At 49.8% G+C, this 19,350-nt stretch overlaps 1 protein-coding gene across 5 annotated transcripts in view; it reads right to left on the bottom strand.

Moving 5' to 3' along the window:
• The window catches only part of DENND2A (DENN domain containing 2A), a 94,288-nt gene extending 79,541 nt beyond the window's left edge, over positions 1-14,747 (bottom strand). For 2 of the 5 annotated variants that reach the window (XM_044774837.2, XM_044774809.2), the window contains exon 1: positions 14,203-14,495. In XM_044774837.2, the coding sequence (XP_044630772.2) occupies positions 14,203-14,480 (278 nt within the window). In that variant the 5' untranslated portion in view covers positions 14,481-14,495. Of the gene's footprint in view, positions 1-13,843; positions 13,878-14,202 lie in introns of those variants that run through there. The other 3 variants (XM_044774906.2, XM_044774878.2, XM_070514652.1) reach the window with 3 other exon arrangements.
• Positions 14,748-19,350: the final 4,603 nt, after the last annotated feature.

A 19,350-nucleotide genomic window follows, 5' to 3' on the forward strand; every position in this document is an offset into this window, starting at 1 on the left:
TGCTGTGATCTGAATGGAGTTCCAAAGTCTGATTCTTTTCCTATGGCAGCCCTAGAGCTTAAAATATATTTGTATAGCACCTGATTTCCATATTATACACACATTATACAATACATAAGCCCCCTCCCTCTCTCTGATATCCAGATGTAATTATTATTATCCTCATTTTGAAGGGGAGAAGATCAAGGGGCAGAGACTTGCCCAGGATCACAGTGTTCAAGCAGCAGCTTAGGGAATCTAATTCTTATTTTTCTATCCTAAATTCTCTATTTCGCCCCTCAAACCTCATTATCTGCTCTCTCAGTACCTTCGACTAGAACTACCCCAGAGAGACACCTCTCACAAGCCCGATGCAAGAATCTGCTACTCCGTGATGCCAGGACCCCGGGGGGCAGTAACCTCAGAGTCTGACCCACAGGGGTCAGGCTCTTTAGGGGGAGCCTGACTTTCTTCCAAGGGCAGCAAGCAGGAAATAGCTTTCATTCATAACCTTTGGGAGGGTCAGGGTAAGGAAATTAACACTGTTCCATCCTACAATCTGTCAGGCATTGCATTAAGCACTTTACAAGCACAGTCATAGAAATAATGTATCTCCCAAGAGAGATGAAAACACAGTCCACATATATTCTTCTACACTAATACTCAGAGGAGCATTATTCATGACGGCCATAAAGTAAAAACAATCCAAACGCCATCAACTGATGAATAGATAAAATATGGTATGTCCACAGAATGGAATATTATTCAGCCATAAAAGGAATGAAGTACTGACACATGCTACAACATGGATGAACCTTGGAAACTTTATGCTAAGTGAATAAATGCCAATCATGAAAGTTCACATATTGTATGAATCCATTTCTATGAAATGTCTAGGACAGGGAAATCTATAGAGACAGAAAGTAAATTAGTGGTTGCTTAGGGCTGAAGAGGATGTGGGCGATTGGGAGGTGATAGCTAAAGGGTATGGATTTCTTCTTTGATGTGATGAAAATGTTCTAAAATTGACTGTGGTGATGGTTGCACAACTTTGTGAGTATACTAAAAACCATTAAATTTTAAACGGATGAATATCTACTGAATGTGAATTATACGTCAATAAAGTTGTTAGCAAAAAAAGAAGGAAAGAAAGAAAGAAGGGAGGAGAGAGAGGAGGGAGGGAGGGAAAGAGGAAGGAGAAGGAAGGAGAGAAAGGAGAGAGAGAAAAGCTAAGCACCTTGTACCACATACCAGGTCAAAATAGCATCGCGGGGTTCTTAAGACATGTGTCTAGCCCCAAAGCCCTCGTTCTAGTATGCTATTACCCCCTTCACTAGTAATGACCATGTCAAACTATTTAGTGAGTGAATCTGACGAACCAAGATTCTTATAAATACAGTGGTTAGGATAAAAGAACACAAAATCGTTAAAGAAACAAAACACAGGTAGTAGATACGCCTCACTACACAGAGCTTCCCTACCTCACAAAGGGGCCCCTTTTTCTGCAAACAGCCTCTTCGCTTATCCATGGGCAGCCATGTTTGAACTATGATCCCACCCCCGGCCACAGCTGATTGGCTCTAGAGGAGGTGTAACTCAAGTCAGGCCAATCAGATTCCAACCTAGGGAGTTGCGTCAATCTGTGTGGCCGGAACAGGGAAACACGGCCTTGTGAGGCAGACATTTTCCGCCCTGTGGACTAAGGAATAGAGGGTGCTGGGCTGTGGGGGAGAAGAATGATGCCAGTGGAAAGATGGCTTTGTACTCCCTGGATCCAATCCACTCTTGAGGCTGGGCTACACTCCTGCCCGCAGGTTCCACAAGATACCTTTACACCCTTGTTTGCTTAAGCAACCAAAAAAATCCCCACTAACACACAGAGTCACGTTCAATTCGTGTTCAACTACTATGCTCAACTACTTTCCCAAAGTGAAAAAGGAAAGCTATTGCGTGTGAGTTTTAAACCTGAATCTGCATCCACATAGCTGAATCTGAGCAAACTTGAGCTACCAAGGAAACTAAAGCCCTCATTAGGTTTGCTTCCAGCCTGGAACAGGAGGCTGGGTGTGCTCCGATCATTCCCATTACAATGCTGAGGATCAAGAAGCCCCTTCCCTTCCCTGAGGAGACTCTTCACGACACAGGAGGTGCGGGGAACATCTGAAGTCTTAGTAAGGCTGATGTCATGAGACCTAAACTTTCTAAGGACCTGAACAGCAGATTATAAACATTAGTACAGAAAGATTTGCTGAACCCTTGGATGAAATTAAACAGGACATGGTGTACATCAGAAGGTGTACAGTTTCCTTCCTTCCCAACAAAACTCCACTGAAAAAACTCTGGCCTTATATTGGAACAGACCAATGAGAGGTTACTGTGGGTAAACGAACAAATAGAAGGCACGTGTGTTGTCTTCAGCTCTTATTTTGGATCTCCAATACACCAGAAAGCAGATCTTACATCTCCGTCAGCCACACACACACAGGCAGAGACACACTTGAATGAAAAACATTTACAACAGGCTGCATAATCTGAACACCAGAAGAAGAGCTGAGTTGATAGGAGGAAAAGGATGGATGAATCCTTTTCCCATCCCTCTATTTATGGGAGTCATTTCCCTTCAGGAAATGCTGAGCCCCTTCTCCCAGGACCCTGTTGGGAATGACGCCTGCACTGGCTGACCCAGCCTTCCACATCCTCCTCCTGGCCTCAGCAGCTCTCCCCTCGTGACCCAGCCAGTCACTGGGAACCCAGCCTGTAAATGACAGTGCTTCTTAGAGGCCCCAGTCTAGTGAGCAAACTGACAGAGGAAAGAAAAAAAAGATAGCTAATGAAGCTAGAAAAGCCCCTGTGATGGAGAAGCTCCCAAATATGAACACAGCAAGTGACAAGAAGGAAGTCAGAGCTAGAAATGACACCACAGTGGCCCAGGAGTTTTGCGACTCACCTAACTTGGGTCACAGGCAGAAGCAGGACTGTTCCTGTCACCCCATCTAGGGCTCATTCACCTCCTCCACACTCCTTTCCCTTCCCCTGGTGACTCATGTTTCTATGGAGAAGCTGTCCCAGGAGAGCCTGGGTCTACTAGTTCCGTATTCTTGATGAGACGGTTATTTTCCTTTTCTTTTTTTTAAGTCAGCTGAGAAGTCCACCTCCAGAAACCCAAAGAGATCCCCAGGGTTAGTGTCCTTTGGTTTTTTTAAGGAATGGAAATGTTCTTCCTTGTTAGGATGTTGAGAAATTAAAAAAAAAAAAAAAAAATTTGCCCCACAGCTACCAGGTAATACTAGCCACTGGCTCCTACTGAATACTTTTTCTTCTTTTCTTTTATAAAAAAATAAATACAGTGTTCAGAGCTTCTCTGCCCTATACCAGAGAGGAAAAGAGACTCAGTGTTAGCAAGTTAGAGGAAATGAACTGGAGACTGAGGGTAAGACAGAGAATCAAAAAAGACACAGAGACTGAAAACCAAAGAAACAGGGAGAAAATGGTACTTAAACAGTTAGAGCCACAGAGAAGGAGAGACCCACCAAAAATCCCAAGACACCGACTGAGCAGGAGCTTACATCGGTCATGTCCGGATGCCTCTCCATTTGATGCAGCATGCCGGGATGAACTTTTGTGCAGCTGGAATGCATAGAAATTAAATACTATGTCCAAGCGTATATCGTGGGCAATAGCTAGAATGTTCTATTGGCAAATACGCCTGGGCTTCTGTGAATTAGAATTCTCCGCCCCCACATATCTGTTCATACTTTTTTACTCAGTTGTCATCCTACTTCTTCCTTGTTATTATATTCCCATGCATCCTCCAAAATCTATCTTAAATCCCAATTTCCATAAAACCTACCCCGGGCACCCCAAACTGAAGATCTTCTCCCCTCCTCTGAATTTCTACAGCACTTCTTAACATATCTACACTAGATAATCTAAATGTGCATAACCTCGTGTTATTTCTTCCACAGTTGGCTTTAGTTGTGATTTATATATTTTTTATTCAAGATTTCACATATTAATGTTTGACACTTCAAATTAAATTGCAATAGTGAATGAATGGCTAACATTTATTGAGCACTTACTATTCTCTAGGCAAGATTCTGCACAGATTATTTCATTGAATCCTCACACCGGCCCTTCTATCGCCTCTCCTTTACAGATGCAGAAATGAAGGCCTGGAGGGATTAACTTTTCCCAAGGCCACAAGGATGCTGAAGGAATCCAGGCTGTCAGACTCAAGAGTCCAGTGCCTAACGCCCACGAGGTACAGGCCTTCCCTTCCTGGATACAGAGGAGCTACTCAGAAAATTGTTACGAGGCAGCACTCAGGCTGCCATTCTGTGACTAGTTTTTCCCTCTGAAGGCTTTCCTGATGTTCATTTTAACCAGACCTCACCTACCAGTAATGCCGAGGAAGGGAGGAAGGCCCCCCTGCGTGATCTATCCCAGCCTCTGAGCACCTGGAGAGCCCCAGGCCCGTGCCTCCCAGGGCTGGGTGCTCGCACCACACCAGAAGTAGCCCCTTGAAGGGAATGCACCTGAAGGCTGAGTTCTGTCCGCTTCCTGGCACGACATCTCTGGCTCCAGCTGTGCTGCCCCACACTCCTCGCTTTCCCACCTCCTCTCTCCTCTCGCCTTCCTGCCCTCCTCTTCCTTTCCTCCCCCTCAGACCCTTTCCCACCCTCTTTTGCTGGCTTCTGTTCTCTTTCTTTCCATGAGCAGAGAGTTTCCAGCCTGGCTCCCGGCCAGCACATTTGGACAGAAGGCAGCAATCTTAGAGGGAGACGTCACCTCCCATCCCCTTTCCGGGGCCAGCACCGTGGCTCCACACGCCCAGAGAGACAGAAGTGTGCTGAGGCTGCCCCGCCTGCCCCCAGTTCTGGGAAAGGGTTTGAGAGAAGGTGTCTGGTGGGGGTTAAAAGCAAAGGGTTTGGAAACAAGACAGACCCAGGTTCAAATTCCAGCTCTGCTACCTGAGAGCTGGGAGACCTTGGGCAAGTTACCTTTCTAAGCCTTAGTCTCTCTGTAAAGTGGCGATGGTAGTGGCACCTACTTGGAAAGGCGGCGGTAAGGACTGCACCTGTAAAGCATTCGGTATGGTGCGTGTCCTGTAAAAAGCACTCAACACCTCTTCTGTCATTATAAGCTGAACTTAACTCTGCCAAATAATACTGATAAGAGTAATAATACAGGACTTTGTTTTAATAATAATAATACCACCTCCTCAACTCATCTCCAGGGCGGCTTACCCAGCCTCAACTGTTAGCAAGTGTGATAAAGCTGTAAAACACTCTCAAACATGAATTGCTTTTATGACGTAATCTGTAAAAGTTGGTTTTGGAATTGGAAGGGGAGCTGACCCTCTTCCCTTTTGAGTAGAAGCCGGGTGGTACTAGTGCTCAGCCTCAGTGCCAGACGCTAGAGGGTAAGGAGGAGCCCACCCTGCTCAGTGCAGCCTGCTCATCCCGGCTTGCCTCCCCTCCCACCCTGTTTTCTGGCTCCTCATAATCTGAGGCCCTGTTTCTGTTTGTTTACTATCTGTGCCTGGTGTTTTGTACTCAGAAGTTGTGCAATGCCTGGGAATGTGTTCATTTTAGCTAAGTTCTGAGATATGGGAAATGGTCTTTCCCCTCTGATTTTATTTAGCTAATCGGAGCCAGCGTGGATGGCTTTGAAATGAATCAATACGACTAATCAACGAGCTGAACACAGTACTCTGTGTGAGGTGCTGTTGGGAAATACAAAAATATTCAGTCCCTGCCCTAGAGCTAGGGATAAAAGATACAAACCAATCAACCAAAGGGCAATAAAAGACGCAATTATCCAAGACAAAAAGACTAGATCAGTCCAGGGAATGCTGACACATGTTTAACAGAAGTCACAACGTGAGATTGGCCTAAGGACTAAATTTGAACTACAGTGGTAAATGTTGTGAAACAGATAGAAACTGGAGGAATTTGGAGACGGGCAATGAAAGTCAGAGGAGTCATTCATGGACTGCTTCAAAGAAGAGGTTAAATCTGGTGGCCCTTAAAGACTAGACTGGGTTCGATAGTTGGGAAAGGAGAGTGAAGGTGAGGCAAGAGCATGAAGAAAGGGAGAAGGTGTACTCCTGCCGGGGACAAGACTGACTGAGGGGACCGGAGCACTGGGATGGGTGATGGGGAACCATGAAGAAGAAGAGGGTTGGCAGACTAGACTTGGAGATGTTCTGAAACTAAGAAAGAGGAGTCAAGGTTTGCTATCCTCAGAAAATAAAGAGGATACACACTGAAGATATGCACTCTTTTGGACATGATAAGGTTAAAATGGTACATTCAAGAGGAAACATGTAGAGTAGGCAGTCAGAAGTAAAGATCTAAGGGTCTACTGAAAGGAACAACCCTGGAGGTGTACATTTGGGAGGGAGCTGATGAACCTGTGAGCATGAATGAGCTTCTGAGGGAGAAAGAAGAAAAAGAAGAGTGAAGAACTGAGGCATGGTGGTGGTGGGGGTGGTGCTCTTATATTGCCCTGGTTACTCAACTCTTGACTCGGTTTCTTTTTATGTTTCTTTATCTGGGCCTTCCAACCAGGAAGGTCTGATGGCAGAACAAGTGCATTAAGCTCCTTTTTATTCCCCTACTATGTCTAGCCCAGATCTTGGTCTGTTGCGGGTGCAGTGTAAATGCTTGTTGAATGAGAAGAAGAAAAGAAATCAGTGATCTCTTTCTCAAAAGACATTTAGGACAACCAAAACAGTATGGTGTCTCAGGTGAAGAGACAAGATTCAAAATACTTAACAAAGGTGTGGCATGGACACCAGCCAATCAGAATGGCCTTATTGTTAACCCTTTAATGGCTAGATGGGTGGGGAACTAGGGGGTCCCAGGAATGTGGGACACTCGGGGGCTCAGGGCAGCAACTGTTTACCAACCAGTACAGAAGCATTTCAGCACTTTGACAAGTGGCACAGATGCATCAGTGCACACCAGTTTTACATCACACTTGACCTGGGTCAGGCATGTCATGTACATTAGGCAGCTCAAGAACAATGAGAAGAGTGAAATGGCTGTTGGGTGCATCACAAGTAACCTGGGATGAGGTTTCAGCAGATGGTTAGGGAAGGAAGCCAGATTTCAGGGACGTGGGGAGGAGTTTGTGGACCTGCCTCAGGGGCTCTTCCAGTTGCTCTGTCTCCCCATCCTGAAAGCAGCATTCTCCTTCTCCTTCCCCCCAGGCAACTGGCAGCCCGAACCAGGGGGCTGTGTGTATACCTAGAAGCAGCCTCTTTGACCGTTTCCACATCTCTGTCCTAGGCCAGGGACCTTGGCCGTCCTGTGTTCAGGTGAAAGGAGAGCCTGGAATAAGAGCCTCTCTCGGCCCTGTCTCTGCGGTGCCGGATTCTCCAAGTCTCATTGTTTTGGGAAGCACCAAGGAGCTCTCTCCTCTCTGATGTTTTTCCACCCCATAAGACGCATCAGTTCAGCTGGAGGGTAAACAGAGAGCACTGGTCCCCTTTTGATGTCCTGGGAGCTTTTCTATGTTTGTTGATTGTCACAAACAGATGATGAAATGGACCAGATGTGAAAGATGACAGTTGCCACAAGATGCCAAGGAGTTATACTTGGGCTTAGATGACCATACGTCATTCCAAATGAACAGATCTCACCTGCAGCTCAGAGTATTAAGTAGAGAATCCCCCTGATCCCCCAGAGGGCTGGAGACATCTCCCTGGCAGAAGTCCAGAGCACCGGCCAGCTCCTCTGTGTCTTCCTAGCCTTCACCTTGACCAACTGTGTGGCTGAGAAACTGGTCCCACTCCAGCTGCAGGGGACGCAAGTTCTACGTCTCAGACTGCCCCATCTGTCCTGTCTAGTGACCAAATCAGTGCCCTGCAGCTTCCCCCCCAACTAACTTCTCCCCTGACCAGGCAAGGGCAGTTTTAATCCTGATTGGCCGCATCATCCCATACAAATGCCTCTGCTTGGTCATCTAGGGGGGTTGAGCCTGCATTTCCCAGGGACATGAGAAGCACCAATAAAATTACAGAAGTGTCCTGCTTTCATGACTCCAATTTGCTGGGAAAAAGCAGTCAGTTATTCTTTTTCCTATGGTGTGTGGGGGAGGGCAGGGATGGTAGCACTCATCTCCTCTAACTCATTTAGTGGGAACGAGAAGTCAACACGCAGCACCAGGTCATCCACCTGACCCCCTCCCCTTCCCTGGACTCAGACCTCTGCTCTAGGGGGGTTAAGAAAGGCTGAGGGGTGGAGGGATGGTACAAAATCATGTCTGCCTATGTCAATGCACCTGGACCAGCAAGGAGAGTGGATGGACGTGTCCAGTTCTCACCCTTTACCTGGGCGGCCACAGTAGCAGTTTGCAGGGACAGTCCCAGGGGAGGCCTCTTGTACATCAGTTAATGACTTCCCTCTTCTTCCCTTTTGACTTTCCAAGCGTCCCAGTTTGTATATCCAGTTACCCTATCCATTACCCATGGTGGATTTGCAGAGAACTCAGTGCTCAATTTCAGCCCTTACGCCATCTTCTCTTCCGAGAAGCAAGGAAGTATGAGGGAGAATGACGGAGGCACTTTGGATTATTCACTGGGTTGGCTCTTGTGTAACCCACTCCACCCATCCCAGGTTTCAGCCTGAACAACATGTGCAATCCTGGTTATGTGGGATCCAGGTTATAGGAACACGAAACCAACAGCAAGAGACAAAATTGGGACAATTTGTTTGATGACAATCTACAAAACATAAAACTTTTCTTAGAAACTGTAATTTTAATATGTTGCCTTTTTTAATTTAACAAAACTCAACATAGTAGATTGCCTCTTTGAATGCACTGCACTATGAATTTTAATTTTCATATTAACATATAGAAACTCATAGTAAATTCAGTGGGGACGCTTGGGTTAAGGGAGAGAGAGGTAATACATTTTACAATTTTTCAAAGACTGAGTATTGAAATCTCATTTTTAAAATGCCCATCACTGGACACAAATATATTCAAGATGCATTTGGCTTTGAAATCTCTTCTAATCTAGCGATTCCACTTCTATGAATTTATCATATAGAAATATTGTAACAAGTGCTGGAGAGTGTTTGTAGTGACTAAACCCAGAAACAACCAATTGCTCACAAATAGATCATTTGTTAAACAAAGGAAGTCAATCCATACAAAGGAACACAAGCCAGCTGTGTAGAAAGAGGGGACTATGTACATCCCACATGGAATCATTCTCACAAAATACTGTTCCACTATGATAGCGTGCTTCCATTTTTGTAACAAACAAACATAATATATTACATGCAAAGAAAAAAAACATCTAGGAGGATTTGGTATATCTGCCACTCAGGGATTGCCTCTGAGAAGGGAGACAGTATGGGATAAACTTTCATTTTTCATTGTATTATTTTTATGTACCGCTTAAATGTTTTACAAGACGCATAATTTTCATAGTTTATATACAACATATATATGCATATATAAAAGTATGTGTACAAAAGGAACCTTAAGATTTTTAAGTATATTTTTTAAGAAAACAAACGACAAGAGGAAATGCATTTGACACTCTGCTTGAACTGGTCTGACAAGCCTCCTGATAAGACACGCAGCCCAGGGAAGGCCTGGGTACCACGGGAAGGACAGTCGCGCTCGCGGTCACGGCTTCCTGTCCCAACCCCACTCTCTGGCTCCATCCTGCTCTCATTTCCTTCTGAAGGGAAGCATGGAAGCTCCGGGTGCCCCCCCCACCGAGGGGGGCTAATCTCTTCCGTAAGCTTGCTAGAGGCTCACTCACCCCTTCCTTCCCCAAGGCCAGGGGGATAACCCCTAACTTGGTTTTTGGTAGTTGGGCCAGTGAGAAAAGGGGATCTCTAGGGCTCACCTCTTTTAGCCGACTGCAGGCCAGGGACGATCCAGGGACGATCGTGTCAAAGGGAAGCCAAAGAGAAAGCAATTCAGGGCTCCAGCTGGCAAAGGGCTTAACTTCCAGGCAAACGGATAGTCGGAATACATTTTTGCCCAAATCAGACAATGATTCTACCACAAGGGTAAAAGCTGGTCTGACTCTGATTTCCCGACATGTTGCTGTCTTTTGAACATCAAATGTAGAGAATCGAGTTAACCATCTGCCTCCTATAATTAAAGGGGCTGATGGGGGCTGGCCCCGTGGCCGAGTGGTTAAGTTCGCGCGCTCCGCTGCAGGCGGCCCAGTGTTCGTTAGTTCGAATCCTGGGCGCGGACATGGCACTGCTCATCAGACCACGCTGAGGCAGCGTCCCACATGCCACAACTAGAAGAACCCACAACGAAGAATACACAACTATGTACCAGGGGGTCTTTGGGGAGAAAAAGGAAAAAATAAAAATCTTTAAAAAAAAAAAAAAAAAAAAGGGGCTGATGTGCCTGTCAGTCCTTCTGCTGGGTGGCCAGTGCCGGGGATTCAAAGAGATCCTGGGAACCTGTGGTGGCCCCCTAGTCCTGGTGGAGGAAGAAGGGTCCATGCCTGGACACAGGAGGCTGTGGGGACACAAGGCAAAGCAGGGGTCAGCCTTGGTCACTGGGGACTACCTGTGAGACATTCTATGGGCCCTCGGCAAGCAGAAACGAAGGGGCTGGGGTTCCAGAGATAGTGCAGGAGGCTATCAATTTTGTCTGTAGCCAAAGAAGTGACTGCCTACAAGGTGTACTTGAGGGTTGCTGGGAAAGCCATCGAGCCTCAAAATCTCTCCCCTATTATCCTGTCAGAGTTGCTGAAATTCAGCCCTTAGAGACTCATTCCTTTTGATCGAGACTTCATGCATATTAAATTGCAAACTAATTCTCCTGGCTTCTTTCCAATCTAGAAGATATGGATCAGAGAATAAATACACATGAAAATCAGGAGGGCAGTAAAAAGAACCGAGCTCAGAGGCTCAGCACTCAAGAAAGGGAGACCTATGTGGGTTCCAGGCGGAAAGAGAAAGGTGCCAAAGCTTTTCACTTCTGGCTAACATGCAGCACCGCATACAATAGTAGTAGACCAGACAGACCTAACCGCAGAAAAATGCTTCACACACACACGCACAAGCTTCGCATAAATGTGTTTGTCACTAGCCTCCTCATCTGGATCTGTTTTAGATGTCCTTAGATCTTGATGTTGAAGGGTGATTAACCAGTTGACTCATTATGAGTGACAGCCTTCCTAATTTTAAATTCTATGGTGTCCCTGCTCTTGGAATCTGAGGTTTCTGTGGGTGATTGTTAAAGCAGCCACTCTCAACCTTGGCTGCACCTTCAAATCACCTGGGGCCTTTAACTAATACTGATGTTGAGGGCCCACTCTCAGAGATGTTGGTTTAATTGGTAGGGGGTGGGGGGCCAGCATCAGTTGTTTAAAAAATCCCCCTCCCCGACCCCAGGACATTTAAACGTGTATTCCAATGTGCATTCCTTCTTAAAAAAGTTAAGAAATGTGCTGAGGGGGGAGCAGAATCTCATACTTACTCAATTTAAAATTTAAGCCATCTATAGTTGGCAAGGAATGGTTCAAACTTTAGGGGGCACATTAGCAATGCACTGACACAGATTCTGCAGGTTCTGTCTCTTCTGCAGAAACCAATGGGAAGGGCCTGGCCGAGATGTGACTGAGTCTGTAGACCCTCCCAGCTCTCAGCTCGCAGTCCCTGTTCCTCTGCAGCATTCCTTGTGTTGCAGCAACAAGATTCCCACCCTCCCTGGCCTCACTTGGAGAGGATCTCTGGCCTCCTGAGTCCCACACTTCCCTACTCCCTAGGTCTGAGGGCAGAAAGACCTGGACCACTCGGGGAAGTGGGCTTGCCCATCAGGATGGAATCTCAAATGCTGTTCCCACTCTCCCCGTTTCCTTTGGTCAGGATTTCTGGTTGCTGACCCTCCCAATACACTCTGCCCTACCTGGCCTCTTCTCTGGACCAGAGTCCCAGCCCACCCTCCTACAGGCCATACCATGATGTGCCTGCTTCCCCCTTCATGGTTGGGCACCCTGGGTGGTGGCTCTCTGCACTCATAGACATACATGTCACCTCTTCCTACATTACAGGGACCATGGGCTTCTCCACAGAGGGCTCTCCTGGCCCTAGCTGCCCTGTGCCATGACTGCCCACAAGCAGTCTGAGGCTGAGCTGACACTCAGCCCCCCACAGAAATGCACTACATTCCCAAGTCATAAGGGGAACACAGTATAGGAAGATGCCATGCGGAATTTTATCTTCCCACCTTTTGTAACACCCACAATGAAGATTTTTTTCCTGTGCCACTCTTTAGTCTTTACATAAAGATCCACGTGACAAATTCCCAGTTGCATTCAATTCCAGGAAAAATTCTGTTCTGAAAATTAATTTGTATGCTTTCTGTTGTCCAAAATCCAAAACCATGCAATCCAGTGTATTTTTATTTGTCTCTAAGCTGCCAGAAAATTGAGAGCCAAACTCATTGTCCAAGTGTCGTAATCTGCTAAATTCAGGCCATTCAAAATATCCACTCCTTTTGCTTTGCTTTGTTTTCTCCTGAGCTTTTCTGCACTCAGTTTTGGTCTGCGTTATCTCACCTTGTGCCCAAGCCTGTCACCAGGTCCTATGTCTTTATCTTCCAGATCTTCCCATCCCACCCATCACTGCTGTCATCCTGCACGTCAGTAATTCCGGCCTGGGGACTGCCAGGCCTTGGTCTTGTCCTCCTCCAGCCTCCAGCCAACCACCAGGGTGAGCATGCTAAGATACCAAGCTGATCCCATCACTCCTGCCTCAGCGAGCTCCTGCTCCCCTCTGGGGGCACACTGCCACCATGATTCTCCCCACACTTGCCTGTCCCCTTTCTCCCTCCTGGTGACTCTGCACAGGCCGTTCTCTCTGCCTGAAACAACCTTCCCCGCTTTGTGTTCTTGGTGAAGAGGTTTTCAGGGCTGGGCCCCAGCACGGTGTACTCTGTGGGCCTCCCCTGAGCTGGTGGCCCTGCTCTGGGTTCCCTACCACACAGCACTCAGCCCAGCCAGACCAGAACCGGTTTTAATTTTTTATTTGACTACCCAACTAGGATAGGAAGGAAGGGAGAAATCATACTCACCACTGTGTCCCTAATACCTAGCACACAGAGCTGAGGAGTGAACGAACGCACAACACAGGCAGGGTTCAAATCTTGGCGAAGGAAAGGACCTGAGGCCAGCATCTCCACCAGCCTTTTCACTACCCTTCCTCAAAAACAGTCACTGTTTGCCCTTGACTTCTCACAGAATTCTGCTCCATCCTAAGCAGCCGGCTCCAAGACTTTCTACTCCACTACTTTGGTGTGTTTGATATTTGATGATGCAAGCAGAAAGGACTTTCTTCTTTTGTTTTATGTAGTAACCACCGAGAGTGTTAATAACAAAATCACTGCAGAGTGCCTATTATAACCCCATTCCCCAGGGCCATTATTACCCGGTGTCATTTGGAGCATTAGAGAAGCCCCATCTCTGAAGCACGTCTCAGCACCAGCCAGAAGTGTGCCCGCTCCTTCCCCAGCACCAGCCGGCTAAAGGGAGTCAGAGTACTTCCCTTGCCCCAGTCTATGCTCCTGGAGGGCACTGCCCCCCTTCTCCACCCGGTCCCCTCAAGGACAGGGTTCCACCGCTCAGGACTGGTTCTCCTCACTGGTTTGAATTCAGTTCTCCATGACCCTGCTAAACTTCATTGTATCCTGTCTTGTTGACAAACTCCCCCCTGGGCTCCATCTGCCACCAGTTCCATCCTTAGGGGAAAAAGAAGATCAGTCAAGCATCTTTATCTCCCTGCTTTTCCAAGACAGCAAATTCTGACCACAGTGAGGGCGGTCAGCCCCTCTCGATTCTTTCTCTACAGAGACACACACACACACTCACATTCACGCCCCCTGGGACCCAGCAAGCGCAGGGCGGGGGCTCTGTCCGGTTTCTGCAGGTTTCCGAGGCGCGGGACTACGGCTTCCCCGGCTCGGCTCTGGAAGTCATCCTGAGCCCCGAGCCCCGGAAGGAAGTCTGGACACCACTTTGCTCAAGTCCCACAGGTCCCGAGAAGCGGCTCGGTCCCCACGTCTGAACACGGGAAACCCAGTCTTCAGTCTGCAAGAGCCACTTCCCAGCTCCGGGTCGGGGCAACTCCAGCCGTCTTCTCCCTTCTCCCCCGCACGTCCCCGACTCGGTCCCCCCCCCCCCGCAAGTCCCCTCCTCGGTCCCCCCGGCGTCCCCCCGCCCGGCCCTACCTCCTGGCGGGCCGTGGCTCCGCGGGCTCCGAGGCGCAGCTCGGGGGCGCCCAGGCGGGCGCGGGCGGCGGGCGGCGGGGGCCCGGGGCGCCATGGCCCGCAGCCCTCCGCCCCGGCGTCGGCGGGCCTCTCCCGGCTCCCGGCGAGCCGCGCGCCCTCCGCTGCGGGCGCGTGCAGGCGGGCCGGCCGGCTGCCCCTTCCCTCCCCGGCGGCGCGGCGGCTCTGGGCCGGGCCGCGCGCCCGCCGCCCCCCGCCCGCCGCCGCTCCAGTGAGCTCATCCGCAGCTGGCGGGCGCCCGGCCCGTTGCCACGGCAACGCCTCTCCCAGGGCCGCGCGGGCTCGAGCAGCTCCCGTAAACAGGACCTTCTGCCGGACTCTTCCCCTCGCCTTTTTTGGGGGGTGGGGATACGAAGGCTTAACCCTTTCTGTGCCGGAGACGACCGCGCGGCATTCTCCGTCTCCACCGGGCCCGGGATTGATTCGCGGGATGCGCGCAGCCCGGGGCTGAGAACTTGAGACAGATGCAACGGAAGTGGCGGCGACACTCCCTGCCCTCAGTTCACTCTGGTCATTTAATGCATTTGGGGGCATCTACTACGGGTCAGGCTCGGGACTGGGGGCTGGGACACCCTAGGCAATGAGTCAGCCGCCACCCTTGTCCCTTGCTGCTTGCAGTCTGGCTGGGGCACTGACAGCCACGAGACAGGCAGTGAAAGTGACAAGGGCTGGGAAAGGGCCCAGGGGCCCCGCGCGCAGCACTGGGGCTCCCAAACCGGGCGGAGAGTGGGTGCTGAAAAAGCATCCCAGAGGAGGAATGACTTTATAATGCCCGCTGCCCCCGCTCGCATAGGACAAACAATCAAGGAACACAGACTACGCCATTTAGGACGGCCAAATAAAAAGTGCACGTGAAAATGCCGCGGGCCGCAGGGAAAAGAGTCTTAAATACAGGCCAGGGGATTTGAGGAAGCTTCCCTGGAACTTGGATAGGCCGAGACCATCGACTAGATTTGGATAAGTGGAGAGGACGGGGAAAGCCGGTTCCTAGGGAGGGAAGAGCTCGAGCAGAGGCCTGCCGGGGAGGTTGGACAACGAGTACTTGAGGAACAGCTAAGGAGTGAGAGGTGAATGAGGTCAGGGAGGTAGGCCTGCCCCGAGTTTAAAAGGCTTTGACAGGATTTGGATTTTATGCTGAGAGCAATGGGGAGTGACAGAAGGTTTTTGAGCAGAGGAGTTCCCTGATGACAAGGAGACGGATCTAGTAGTGGTGATTTATGGATGTTGGGGGGAGGCTCCAGGCCCATCTCTATACCCTGAGAAAAGTCATTCTTGTCTATAGCTCTGGGCCCCCTAAAAGGAGGGCCTGCAGCTTAGGCAAGAGGGAGAAACGGAGAGAGAGGTTTAGCCTTACAAAGCCACGAGAGGGGTGTGCAGGAGATAGAAAAAAAGCAAGAGAAAATGAAAGATTGCAGAACAAAGGGAAGCTTACCCACTGCCTAGGCAGCCCCTACAGATGGGGGCCCAGGATTTGAGGCGCTTATTCAGCTACCGAGTCACAGGAAGCAGCTCTGTCCCCTGCTTAGCTGAGGGGTTTGCTCATTCTGTGAGATCGCTGAAGCTTTTCCAGGGCTTGTTAAAGCCTCCTAAACTCCTTCATGCCATACCCATTTCAAATAAGCACGGTAAACTTTTAGAATGCAAATGTGCAAGGTGCAAGCATTTTTAAAAAGTGTAAGCATTTAAATTATTGTTTTGTTTGCTGAAGCATCATTCATTAAGTTTTCACTTTAAATAAAGATCAGAGACTTGGCTTCTTGGGGGTTAATTGTTCCCAGGGTCCTGGGATATCATGAGGCCAACTGGCAAAGTGGAGAAAAGGGCAAATGGACAACAATCGAGAAGAGAGCCCAGCTGGCTGCCTCCCCCAACCCAATGCACAAAACAGCCCGGAAGCCTTCAATTATGTGGCTTCCAAATTGCCCGTCACATCTCAGGTGGACTTGCCAGAGGGGAAGCTGAGGGGCCCCTTAGTGGCAACTCCTCAATGGCAGGCTGCCGCTCCTTCATCTGCGCCTTCATCTTCGAGTTCTGGACACTAACTTGTTTTAGAAAAATATCCCCGCGTCAGTTCATCAGGTCAGACTCTGATGCTGGGGCCTGTGCTTTGCAAGTTTCCATCCCTGCTTGCCTGTCACAGCCCCCAGCCCCACTGCTCTTCAGGGCTGGCTGCTCCTGTCCCTGGGTCATCCTATGGCCATGTGGCCATGGCAGGGATCCCACACACAGCTCCCTTCCCTCAGTCCCTGTGTGGCCCTGCCCCTACTGGCTCCCTGGAGTTTTCTCAGCTGGTGCTACCCCTGGTCTCTCCCAAGCCCTGGTTCTCCAGTTCCAGAAAACAGGGTAGGCCCAGGGTAGCCCTCCAAGGTGGAGGCTATGCGCTGGAGCCTGGAAGACCCTCCCACTGGTCCCCTCTTCTCCCAGCTCCAGACACTGACCGCTCCAACAGTGCACCCCTCTGTCTGTCCTCAGCTTCTCTCCATGTTGGAAAGTGAGGGCCAGGGTCGGCCTCAAGTCGGAAAAGGTGCGGGGGGAGGAGGCGGGGGTGGGGTGGGAGACGACAGAGTTCATTTTTTCTTGGTCTTGAATCCTGCTTCTGCCACCGAGAGCAGCCATGGAGACTACAGAACGTCTGTTACCTTCCTCCCTCCTCTTCCTTCAGCATCTGGTTGAGGAGCAAGGGCTCTGGGTCAGAAAGCCAAAAGCGGCGCGGGAGCAGGTTGCTCCGCCTCTATCCCTCGGTGTCTTCATCCGTAATGTGGAAATGGCAACGGTTACACCGACCTCATCGTGCTGCTGCGGGATTAAAGCAGTTCAAGTAAAGCGTGTAGTACTGCGCCTGGCCCATGGAGGGCGCTCTCGGCTGGCGCCTGTTTGCTATTCTCCTAGTCTCTTTGCACAAGCACAAGGGCGCTCAGGGTTCAAGAGGAGAGAGCAAACAGTGTTTCTTTTCCCCCATGAGATTGAGCTTTTCCCCTCCCCCCACCCCTTTTAAGTCCAGGGCCATCTGCCAGAGCACACGGGCAGCACAGAGCCGGCTTCATCTCAGCCATAAGCCAAGTGAAGGAGGCTGAGGCACAGGAGAAGGCAGCGGGATTACAACGGGGAGAGAGCCTGAGAAAGAGCCTTTGAACATCTCCTGTCCCCAGGATGGTTTAATTTCCACTTAAATTCCTTTTGGATGCTAACCATTTACTGAGCATCTTTTCGGTTCCAAGCACTTCCAACATGTCATGTCACGGAATCCTCCCCACATGCCTGAGCGATTAAATATCATCCCTACCATTTTATGGGTGAGAAAACCAAGTTCCAAGAGGTTACGTGCCTTATTTGAGGTCACAAGGGCCCAGGCGCGTCTGACTCAAGCCGTTTTCTTTCTCTTACACCAGCCCTGCCCAACGCCCTCCGGGCTGGAGGGATCAGCGGTCCATCCATGTTCTGGTTGTGCGCCCCTCTCTGGACGTTACCAGCAGTGCAGTTCCTCAGGGCATCTCGGACACCATCCCTATAGATGGAGTACTCCCGCTTGGGTCGCTGGGATCCGCTCGTCCTCGGGGGGCCCCCCCCCCGCCCCCGACTGGCAGGAACTCACCTTTATCTCATTGCCACCTGCCTGCCAGGGCTAGTTGGAAGGTATACACACAGAAGGTGACAGATGAGAGGTTTGGTTATTTTTGTTATTTTATCTAGAAAGCTGGCATGGGGAGAGGAATCATATGCCCAATGTCTGTGACATTTGGATGAGGCAGAGCAAGGCAGGAACTTATTTTAGGGGCAGGGTAAAGTCCACAGCCTCACCTTGACATGCCCTTGGCGAAGACCCTCCTCATCCCTTGACCGGGAGCTGAGCCCGCATTGCCACCTGGGCTAGCCACGGGCTCTGAGCAGTCTTCAGCAGGCATCCCACCCCCGTCCTCCTCAGGAGGCCGACTCCCTCCCGCCGGCTCCCTCCATCGCTACCCCATCCTTGGCCCATTCTCCCCTGCCTGGAGACAGCTGGATGTGAGTTCCTTCCCATCCCGCCACAAGCCCCTCCTGTCCCCCTCTGAGGAAACAAAACCAAGCCAAGCATCCCACCCAAACCTCACCCTCAGGCTTGGTTTGTCCTTGGTCCCAGTCAAATGTCAGCCAGGAGGTGTGGGATAGGAGGGGAAGTGGGGGAGCCGAGGCCACCTGGGCAAGGGGTGAGCAGAACCCGGACTGGGGGGCCGGGGGCTCCTTCATCCTCCCCTGGCTGTGAAGGCCTGACTGTAGCTGAGATGGCTTTGTTCTCTCTCTCTCTCTCTCTCTCTCTCTTGCTGGGACTCTCCGGGAGCTGTCCTGCCTTCTCCTGTGCTGGGACTGGAAGATGGGCAGCCGTAGGGGGCCACTAGGGGCTGCTGTGGAGTAAGTGGCATTTGTTTATCACCACAAACCACTGAAATTTGTCAGGGGACTACTGGAAATCTCAAAGAATCACTGAATTGGCAAATACCACAATAACATACAATCTTTGCCTAAGAACCATCTGTTTCACTTCTATGCCCCTAGCTTACTTTGGAGGGTCATTTTTTTTTCAGAAAGAATTAAAGTGTTCACGACTTTACAACGATTGGAGTGTTTATGACACAGTAAGCAGCAGAGAACAAAGTCACGGATATTCCCCGTGTTTCACCGTTAGGCCAAGTGTCAAGCATTAAGCCTGCAATGCCAAACACCCCCTACCCTTATATTCTTTTCTGCTCCTTCTGGGAGACCCAGCTGGACATTAAGGAAAGGAACAAGAGTGTGATGATTGAGATGCTTTTTTGGGGTGTGAATTTCTGTGTTTAGCAGTTCTAGCTCTTCTCGTTCACTGTGATTCCAGACACAACAGGACAGTCGGACCAGCTCTGAACCGTGCCGAGGACGCAAGGCCCCCGCCCCTCGTTTCTCCGAGTCTTCCCTGACTGTTTTCTGGCCAGCTAGACAATCTCCTCACACCTGAGTGTGGAGGTAAGCATCCTCATCAAACATTTTTGTCACATGTTATGGGCTGGGCACTGCACCCAGGGACGTAAGGCCTGCCAGCTTGTGCCCGTCTCCTGCTAAAAGCCACCCCCCACCCTATCC

Source organism: Equus asinus, chromosome 1 (genome assembly GCF_041296235.1).
Source record: "Equus asinus isolate D_3611 breed Donkey chromosome 1, EquAss-T2T_v2, whole genome shotgun sequence".
NCBI classification, from domain to species: Eukaryota; Metazoa; Chordata; class Mammalia; order Perissodactyla; family Equidae; genus Equus; species Equus asinus.